This window comes from Physcomitrium patens, chromosome 26, assembly GCF_059467195.1.
Source record: "Physcomitrium patens ecotype Gransden chromosome 26, ASM5946719v1, whole genome shotgun sequence".
NCBI lineage: Eukaryota > Viridiplantae > Streptophyta > Bryopsida > Funariales > Funariaceae > Physcomitrium > Physcomitrium patens.
The window spans coordinates 6,839,063-6,849,809 of NC_143435.1; the positions used below are offsets into that span (position 1 = coordinate 6,839,063).

Sequence of the window (10,747 nt, forward strand, 5' to 3'; positions counted from 1 at the left end):
ACACCTCCAAATAGGTGCAAAATAGGGCACGATGTAGGTTTAAAAAAAAAGAATGAAACGATATGCAGCTGCCACTCCTTTAAACTGGACCTATGGAAGGGCGAATCATTTCTGAAGGACCCAAGAGGTGCAGGATGTACTAATCCTTCACTTTTTGGCAAGTGGAATCTCCGCAACGTAAAGCTTGTTTATAAGTGAATCTGAGCATGAATATGTGGGAATCCATTCTTAAGTAAACGATCTTCTTACTACATGATACAGTTCTCACAAGAATAAAATTTCTTTGTCCGAGGCGTCATATCCGAAGGATTTGATACGTAGCGACTAGTCGTTTGTTGACGTTACTTACAATTGAAACAACGCTGCGAATCTAGCTTACAATCATATCACCATCAAGTACGATCCACACCATGCCCTTCTGCAAATGATATCATATATCAACCACATCACACTGACAAACACAAGCAGTTGGTTTCTCGCCTTCCGGGTTGCCGCAGCAAGTTGCAGAAGGGCCGGGAGTTGGACAAAGTTACTAGTCTGTGAGACAACTCCTGTGGAATGTATGACATACATGATACATATATTACCACTACCACTTGCATGATGACTAAGTAGACTGGAATGGCAACAAGTCCCGTCCAAGAGTTTCCTGTTCTCACTGATAAATTATCCCCTGAATCCAAAATCAACGCAAGTAGCAAGTGGAAGTGGAAGTGGAAACTTTACTAAAGTACTTACAAAAGTTGACCATCATTACTTAAAAACTACAGATCTTGTCTTTATCTCTGGTCGTGCTTCAGACGTGCACGAACAGACCGTGTACATAAGCAACTACACATTATCTAGAAAGTAGACTTCTGCCAATTGCAGCAGATTAAAATCCCGCTCCCCTTGATAAAAATTTGGGTAACTACTTGAAGTGAAAACTATCCAGGACTATCTCGTGAACAAATATCCGTGACTCGTAGAAGCTGAATGAGCAACCAGAAGAGACCAGTGACAAATCTTCATCGTCAGAATGCACCATTGTCTTGTTTCTACTGTGTTACTCAGATTCCACCTTTTCACGATGCGGATATTTGATGTACCTACTCCAAAAGAGACAACTATTATCTATACCATGTCTTCCAACCGTGATCAATGTCTTCAAAGAATTGCCAGCATATATTCCTGATTGACAAGAGACGATGTGCCATAGTACCTTCTACACAGTGTACGACTGTTGGATCATCTCAACGTCAAGGTTTTTCAAGCGAACAACAGATTCTACATGTCCCTTGAGAGTGTTCAACTCCCGTAGCCTGTAGCAACCAAACACAATATCGTAAGCATCGACATCAGTGACGTGAGATTCTAAAGCATGGAATTAAGAGACATTATTTACAAATACTTTTGAAGAACCACCAATTCACGGCAGATGATCAGATATCCCGTGCGGCACGTTACAATGGACATGCGGATTCGGCCATAATCCCATCATTCAACAATCAACCAAATGATGTGTACCTTGCAATCTCAGCCCTCCTCTTGGCCTGCTCAGCCATGAATCCAAGCTCTCTGTTACCGCTGCCGCTTGCAGCAGGGTCTTCCTTGGATTCAGGAGGATGTAGTCCATGCAAGGTTCGCTGAGCGAGAGCCCACTGAGCTTCACGAGCTTCCTTTCCGAAGTCTTTCTGAGTTGTGAACGCAGTCTGTGACAGATCAATGAATAAAAGTTAATAGCATGAATCCGTGTTATTCGAAGCAGAATTTCCAGAACAAGGTTGATGTAGAGAGAGAAAACTGTACCTTTCTGTTGATAAGATTATCCCAAGCCTTTCCACTTTGAATGTAGCGGACAGCAAATTTCAAAATATCCAAGGGAAGATAAGTGACGGTGCTGTACAGCCAGATAATCCCAGCCCAGCCCCATCCACAACCACGAATGTGCGCGAATCCCCAATTAGCGTACACGGCAATGAATGTAGCTATCTGTGGGAAGGAGCAACACATTGTTATTAGTGTCAACTTCGCCTAACTTCTTGAACGTAGAAATTCCCTTCTTAATTAGTCTGAAAATAGTAAAGGAAAACACTCACTGCAATGTCACTCAGTTCTTCAGCAAATGCTTCAGCTGAACCGATAACAAACTGAAATCTTACCAGCTGAGCAGCAAGAAATGCAATCATAAGCAGTGCTCCCGGTCTCTCAACGAATGACCAGCTCCGGGAACGAGTGACGAAGATAAGGGCCTGACTGATGATGCTGACTTGCAGGTAGATGGCCGCTGTCATCTCGCTGAAGTCACCGCTTATATCTCTCACCCCAAATCGGTCCTACACGATTTTCAGCTTTGTCAGACACTAGCTTTAAGAACAAAGACGACAAGCACACGCGAAATCAAAACATAAGACCCACGTCGTAGACAGCATCGATATACCTAGACTTGGAAGAGTTACACTTCCTGCGTAAGTTGACAAAAATATCTCATAACAATAGACTTCTAAGTTCTGAAGTAAAAAACCAGTATCATGTACCGGGAAAAACGTGGTCTCGTGCATGAGCCAGAAGAACAGGACCGTCATCAATGCCATGTAGGTGCCGAGCACAACACCGACACCAAAAATCTCCCTCAACTTCCAACTGTCAGGCAGAGGAGATGGCTTTACGCGATCTTTGGCGATGGTCATGATAGTACCTGATCACGCGCATCATGACTAAATATCACTTAACTACTACATTTCAAAGCCATAACGCAGTATAAGACGGAAACATGGGCTCTTACGTTATGAAAACCCCCCACGCATTTTTCCTCGAGCATGATAGCAAAATCAAGAATCCTTTTAGAGACCTTAATGAGAACCTCAAATTCGAAATATTTCATACTAGAAGAGAAAAAGTGCGCACATACCGTCATTGAGAATGGCAATGACAAGAACCATGAATGGTGAAAAGTCGAACTTCCATATCAAGGCCAGTAGCATAAATCCAAGCTGCAAAACAAATCCGGGGATGAGGCCACATAAATATCACGCAGAAAGTGTCAAACAACGTACCAAGCAAATCACAACAAGCAAGAACAGAAACTCAGATTAATGAAAGCAGTCTAAATCAAGAGACGTATAGAAGGCACTAACAAAACGACACATGATACATACCACGATACGGATGGTGATAGAAACAGCGTAGATCTGCAGATACACCACAGAAATCAAAAGCGTCGTTAGATAATTTTGCAGACAGCCTGCATACAAGTTACCGCGGAGAAAGACGGTACTGTATGTGCAACACATAATTCTACCATTGTTGCTGGATACTGCCTCACCAACACACACATGAATGGATCCCGAGTGCAAGGACACGTATCCATCTAAACAGAAACCAAATTTATATCAAAAAAACAAACCGTGTAGTTCTTCATGCGCTGGAAAATTGCTCGGCTGGTCAACACAGCACTTATAATGACACTGAGACCAGGTTCGGTGAGCACAATATCAGAGGCACTCCGCGCAGCATCCGTAGCATCTGCCACAGCGATACCGATATCTGCCTTTTTCAAAGCAGGAGCATCATTGACACCATCTCCAGTCATACCAACTATGTGTTTCCTCTCCTGCAACCTCTTGACTATTTCATATTTGTGCTCAGGAAACACGCCTGCAAATCCGTCTGCCTTCTCGATAAGTTCATCCACAGGTAAAGCAGCAATAGCTTCGTCTTTGTGTGCTCCTAATAGGGAAGACGACGGGTACATGTTTGTCCCCATGCCTAACCGCCGACCTGTCTCTTTTCCAATCGCAAGCTGATCACCTGAGGTCAAATGTTACACATTAGTCCACGATAGCAGCATGTAAGTATATTACATCCCTCAACACCAGCCACGACCGCTGAGTATGCTGAAAGAACAGACGCTAAAGATCGTGACATTTTCCATCCAGAGGTTAAGTATACCTGTAATCATCTTCACGCTAACTCCCAAGTTGAGAGCTCGCCGGATGGTCTCAGCACTGTCATGCCGGGGTGGATCGAAAAGAGGCAACAACCCAAGAAACTCCCAACGTCCACCAGGACTTTCCTTGGTCTTTTCAGGGACTTCCTGCATCCAGAAAATTATACAAATCAAAAAGTGTGTGTGTATATGAGTATGTGTGTGTGTGTGTATATATATATATATATATATATATATATATATTTAGAGAGAGAGAGAGAGAGAGAGAGAGAGAGAGAGAGATTCAGATGCCTGTGATTGTTTTATACTCTTTGAATATCAACTATAAAAAAATTGAAATACTTAAACTAAAAACACTTTCAATCATAATCGCTTTCCAAAAATGAGAAAAAATAATGCAGGCCCGAGTAAAATCTATGATTGCACATGCAAATCCAGTGTTACAAATACTCGCCTGCCTGGCCACAGCCAATGATCGCAGCCCACGTTCAGCAAATTTATCAATAATCGAATGAACCCGTGCGCTGATCTCTTCCTTATTGTATGCCAGTTCTAGAATCTGCTCGGGAGCTCCCTTGCTGGATCGATACCACTTGCCATCGGCATTGTCAATGTATGTAATAGCGGTACGCTTGTCAACAGGATTGAATGGAAGAAAATGTATTTCTTGAATACCAGCACGAGCCTGCAATTATCACAAATATGGTCACATAGTGCTCCTCTACAAAGAGGTAATCAAGCTGGAGAGTAACCAGATCAGTTTCGTAAAAGACAAGATGAATCCAGACCTCTTTAGGATCGGCTAACACTCCAACGATGCATGCATCGATAGCATCTTGATTCTCGACCCTAGAAGCTCGCGCAGACATTAGGCACACCATGTCCCTGTCAACACCTTTCGTAAATACTTCCACCAGGTTCTTGTCAACAGTCAGCTTGTTCAGCGTCAGGGTTCCTGTCTTGTCGCTGCACAGCACATCCATGCCTGCCATCTCTTCAATAGCAGTCATACGTTTCGTGATGGCACCCTGCACAACTCACATGCAGCACAGAAACCATAAATACAACAATGTTAAGCAAATACTCAAACGTCACTCCATTCCAAGTGTTGATTCCTAGGTGAATTCCAAAAATCATGGGAACAACTTCTAACCACTGATAGAAAGGATAAATATTAATATCAATACCTGCTGTGAGAGACGGTGAGAGCCGATGGCCATGGTCACTGAAAGTACGGTAGGCATCGCAATGGGAATGCCACCAATGAGCAACACCAAAAGATTATCAATACCATCCCTGTAGGCACGCTTCTGGATGGGCCACATCACTATGATCTCAATAACGATTCCAATCGCGATGGAAATGATGCAGAAATTTCCGATTGCAGTCAACACCTTCTGGAAATGGCCCACGTTGTTAGTGGAGTCGACCAAATGTGCAGCCTTGCCGAAGAAAGTGTGTACTCCCGTAGCAATCACAACAGCCTCAATCTCTCCTTGTTTGCAAGTAGATCCTGAAAACACTTCGTCTCCTGACTTCTTTGTGGCAGGTAGTGACTCTCCGGTCAAAGCAGACTGCAAATAACAACAAACAGAACAGTTACTCAAATAGATCCATACAAAGCTAATTCACGAGTCTTCACTTTAAGTTGATTCCGAGCTGAGAACAGAAAGACACAGCAGTACTTACACAACAACGTTAATTATCATGTCTAGTATGAATTATAATGAAGATAACTTAATCCTACACCTGTGATTTAAGGGAGTAATTACCTGGTCAATTTTTAAAGGATCACCTTCAAGTAATCGTGCATCAGCGGGAACGATATCACCAAGCTTGATGCTGATAATATCACCAGGAACTAGAATCTCGGCATCACGTTCTGACCAGGTGCCATTGCGCAACACCTGCACAGTAATGATCACCGCAGCTCTAAATGAGAAACGAGGGATTGCTGAGGAAGAAATGGTACATTCGACCAGTCAATTTCGTACAAGTGATTATATACTGATAAAAGAGTAAAACACTTGTCCACATCATGATCCTGAACTAAGGACTCTGTTGACACTTGCACAACAAGCTTGAAGCCCTCGATAAATACCTTAGTTTTGGGAGCAAGTCGTGCCATAAGAGAAGCAGCTGCTTGGCCGGCATTGTTCTCTTCAATAAAACTGATAGTCGAATTGATGATCAGCAACACAATAATTCCAACGAAATCTTGCCAATCTGGTGGCCGTCCCTGCAGACATCCCCGTTGTTAGCTTTCGCCCGAAAAGGAAAAGCTGAGTAATCTTTGACTGAAAAGAAATTGCCAACATACAGTAATAATGAGGCTAAAGAAAGAGATTCGACGCCTGTAGTGTTAACCGTCTTACCCCTCCATTCGCAAGAGCAATGGCCATGATAGCAGCTGCCTCCATGACCCATGACAATGGGTTCCACATGAACCCCAAGAATTTGAGAATTTTGCTCTCCTGCGGAATCGAACACAAAAATTTAATTGAGAGACGCGCATAGGACAGAAACGTGCAGAAGTTGCAAATTTTTCGCAGCCCGGAATCCACACAACACAAGCTTTAGAAAAGCCACCTGGACAAAGGATGAAACTGTGTCAACAATATAGGGGTGTACACAAGACATACCGATTTCTCTTCGAGCTTGTTGGGACCACATATTTTGATACGTTGCTCACCCTCTGCATCGGTCAAACCTGCTCTTGTACACCTCAATTGCTCGAAAACCTCTTCAACTGGAATGTGTTCCTACATTAATAACCAGGTGGCATTTCAGAAATACGTCAAACACGTTAACAGTATTTTCTTTAAAGTTATTCCTTCGACCGACAAAGATGCTCCACATGCACTGCAAGCATTACAAAGTCTGAAATTAATACACGCAGTGCAAAGGAAAATTAGCCAGCATTAGTTGTGCAAATTGTAGACAACTAACTTCTACCGAAAGTTGACTGTGTTAGGACAGTTTCCACTCATATGGAAACTTACTCAAGTACATTCACATCTAGAGTTGGTATGATGTACACGTAGTTTGAATTTAATTCTTTTCTCAAATGGTCGATTGGGCATCAAGCATCCAGTATACAACTGGACGTTCCCAATTTCAAATCGAATACGAGGTAGGTGCCAGTGTCTTCTCTCCAATTCTAAGGAAATGAATCGAAAGCAACTCGAATTGACCAGAAAAACACGAGAACTTCCCACTCATCTCGTGTGCTCGACACTGCAACGTGCGTCAAGTTCTAAGTCATAAGCAAACCCTTCGTACCTCACTCCCATACCATGAAACTCTCCAACAAAGAGCTCTCAGCGAACTGTGGCAGGGTAGAATGAGGTCGATATTATAGTAGCGCCATGCGGTGTCTACAATCTGGGATTAATAACAGATACATACGTATTGCACGCAACAAATGCAGGACTATTAAAGGACTCGGACACGAGGTGCTTTGACCTCTCAAACGGTCGACAGATCCATGGAGACGCTGTAACCTGTACAAAATCAGAACTGACGGGATTGAAATTACACAAAACGATCCTAACTCTGACACCAGCTGTGTCATCCGAGTGTGCATTCATATATTTTCTTCATTCTGAAAGCCACTGGCCATCAAACAAACAAGAAAGCCGCAAAAAGCAAGCTGTTGAATTCCAGGAACGTAAGCAAATCGCACAATAGGAGTACTGTACGAAAAGCAGCATGCTACACAAAAACAACACCTACCAGGTCTCCCCGCATCGTCCTCACAAAACCATCGCCTCAATCATTACACAAGCGCATGTTCCACCGATATCAAGCACATTCCACTGGGAGAGAGGCAAACTACATCCAACACCGTTACCACAACCGAAAACCACAGATCCTGCGCCAAACCCCTCTCCCCAACGGTAACAGAGGGCCACCTTCCAATCATCTAAACAAACCCTCCCACTCGAAAATTCACACAGACGCATCAATTCACTCACCAGGTCCACGGTTTCATTGTTGAGCGCCTGGAGGGCATCCAGGTCGGTCATGGTCTTGTCGACGCCGGCAGCCGGCGCTTTGAGTCCGTCGCTCATCTTGATGAGAGGCGTCTGCAGCAGAAGAGCTGCCAGACACACAGCCGATTCAAGAAAAAAAGAAAAAAAAGCAGAGGAAGGAGAAGCGCGCGACTACCAGAACAAATACATAAGGACTAACGGCAGAATCTACAAATCCGGGAACGGGAACTGCGAGAAAGGCATTCGCAAGTGCCTTTCGCACAAGATCTTCGTCACTCTCACGGGGTCCGCTAACTCAGGCGGGCTGGCTCCCTCCCAACCCTCCCCTCCCTCCGTTCCCTCCCCGCCCTCCGTGCCTCCCCTTCCCTTCCACTGCACTTCCTCCTCCTCCTACTCCGCGCTCTTTCCCTCTCAGTCACACAACAGAGGCAGAGCACAGGTTTAATACCACAGCCCAGCCAGCCCATCCCCCGACTCCTGAGGGCCGCCCACTGGTCCCTCCTTTCCTCCCTGACCAGGCCTTACCCCGTCTCCCCGCCGCTTTACCTTTTTCTCTCACTTTACTTTTTCTTTTCACTCACGGCGCTCACTCTTTGTCCCACATCCATCCATCCATGCCCATGTGTTTGTTTCTCATGCCCATTTACGTCTCGCTTCTCTCCCTTACCCATATATGTTCGTTCCCTTTCAGTTACTAATTCCATTCCTTATTCTCATTATCATTTTTCATTATTGTAGTTTGGCTCTAGCTGTAGTTCACCACAGTTCTTATTATTGTTATTATGTCTATTGGTCAAAATTTCCAAAAACAAACCTTTGCTGTCTTTTTTTAATCCAAAAAGCATTGTCATTTGCTTCACTTCCAACACCCAAGCTTTTGCACAAGACATTCTCTTTGAATTTCATTGATAATATAATGCTTTCTTGAAAATCATTCATGTATTCATAACACCACATCTTAATGTCCATTTGTATTATGATTATTAATGCATTTCTGTGCTTTGCATTTCAATCAAACTCTTAATGTTGTACAAGGGCTCACTTGCATCATGAGTCTCACTTTTTAAATACATTCAAAACCATATGATACCTTTTGTTTATAACTAGTTATTTTTAAATATTTATCTTTACAGCTAACATTGTGATGGAACTTTTTTCTTAAGAACGAGATTAAATTTGTAAAATGACCTAGAGATCTATATTTCTCTCAGCTATTTTGTTTTATTTGTATACTTCAGAAAATTACAAGTATTTTTTGGAAAGTATTAAATTTACTTATGTTTATCATATGAGATAAACTTTCAATCTGGCCACCACATTCATCATTTTAGTTATTTCTTTTAGGCACAAAATCCTGAACAATCTGTTAGACAGTAGGTTGCTTTCATTTCAAATTAATTGATGCAGTTATTCTAATTCATAAAAATAAAAATGAAAAACGTCACATTTATTGCTTGAAATTATTTTGTGGCAAGGGACAAAGCACTCTTATGTTGGTTTAGGGTAAAATATATACAATAAAACATATTTAGCACACTATTTTCATCAATTTTTCAATATGTTTGGTTCAAGCAAGATTAGGAATACTATTTTTTCTTTTAAAATTAGAGAAATTAGTAATCAATTATCAAAATCTCTGGTAAATCTTTGTTCAGATGCATGTATAGATCCTTATTATTATTTTATTCAATGTTCCAAAAATAAATATACTTTTTTTTTTTTATCCATTGTCGCTGCCATCATTCTACTATGTGTAACAATCCATTTTATCACTGTATTTCATCAACTCTTGCATTGCACCCAACAAGTTGTCTAAGGAAGTGCTAAATTTGAGTAGTTAGCTCTCTCAAAACATACATTCCTATTTGGCATACATTTTTACAACAAAAGCCATGGAGCAAGACTTGTTTCCATTGGGGGTCATGACCATCATTTAGAATAAACTTCACCACAACACATGGAGACTATACTATTAGGTAGAGTATTCCCTCATGGCACAAGAACCTTACCAAAAACACCACCACCACTGAGTGATTCATGCTGCAAAACACTTTGAGGGGAAGATAAAGATCGAGGCTTTGCTGAAGGCAGGGAAGGTCAAGTCCAGTCAAGTCAGCCCTTGTCCCTTCTTCTCTTGCACTCAAGAATTCTCTCTCTCTCTCTCTCTCTCTCTCTCTCTCTCTTTCTAATATGGTGAGGCTTGTGCTTGGATTCAAGGTTGCAGCACCCACACCACCATCAGCTGTCTGTGTGTGTGAGAGTGTCTCATTCTTGCTTCTCTCTCTTTCTCTGTGGTTCTTACCCCCTTACAGTTCATTTCCATGTGCCCATCTCCACCTTGCCAATGTCTGTTAAGGCCATTTCCTCTGGTTGAGCAGTTTCCAATCAATGCTTGTGGTGATCACTCAGCTGTATGTTTTGATGCTTTTCTTTTTCTTTTTCTGGGCTATCTTCACATATGGTTTTAAAGTGTTGTGCCCCTTTGTTTCTTTCTTTCAGTGTGCTCTGTTTCGCTGTCTTCTGGTGATAGTATTTTGTAAGCAGCACTTAATCACCAGTCAGCCAACTACTTGGTCCTTGTACAACACACAGTTATTGGTTTTAAGGGGGTTGAGTTGTTATGCTTGCAGCAGCTAGCCTAGAAAGAAAGCCCTTCAGTGTGAGTGGGAACAGATGTGGGAGAGGGTCTGCAATTTACTTGCAATCACCAACATTAAGCAAATAGTATGGGTTGGATCATGTTGACAAGCTTGGGTGAGCAACCTAGACTGGCCACTCCAACCTCCATTCTCCTGGTTTAACATCACTTAGGAAGAGTGTCCCC

At 42.5% G+C, this 10,747-nt stretch overlaps 1 protein-coding gene across 3 annotated transcripts; it reads right to left on the reverse strand.

The window, feature by feature from the left end:
• Positions 1-702: 702 nt before the first annotated feature.
• LOC112277771 (plasma membrane ATPase 4) lies at positions 703-8,327 on the reverse strand. 3 transcript variants are annotated; one of them, XM_073531588.2, is made up of 18 exons: positions 7,906-8,327; positions 6,571-6,690; positions 6,304-6,402; positions 6,030-6,167; positions 5,701-5,835; positions 5,116-5,502; positions 4,717-4,956; positions 4,383-4,613; positions 3,931-4,075; positions 3,386-3,789; positions 3,138-3,170; positions 2,891-2,972; positions 2,517-2,677; positions 2,142-2,315; positions 1,789-1,971; positions 1,507-1,691; positions 1,202-1,301; positions 703-1,088 (listed from the first exon to the last, which is right to left on the reverse strand). In XM_073531588.2, the coding sequence occupies exons 1-17, from the start codon at positions 7,999-8,001 to the stop codon at positions 1,205-1,207; spliced, it is 2,910 nt and encodes a 969-aa protein (XP_073387689.1). In that variant the 5' UTR covers positions 8,002-8,327; the 3' UTR covers positions 703-1,088; positions 1,202-1,204. The 3 variants fall into 3 exon arrangements, with proteins under 3 accessions (XP_073387689.1, XP_024366241.1, XP_090104133.1); XM_024510473.3 differs by having other exon boundaries at positions 703-1,301; XM_090248007.1 differs by having other exon boundaries at positions 703-1,301; positions 6,571-6,790.
• Positions 8,328-10,747: the final 2,420 nt, after the last annotated feature.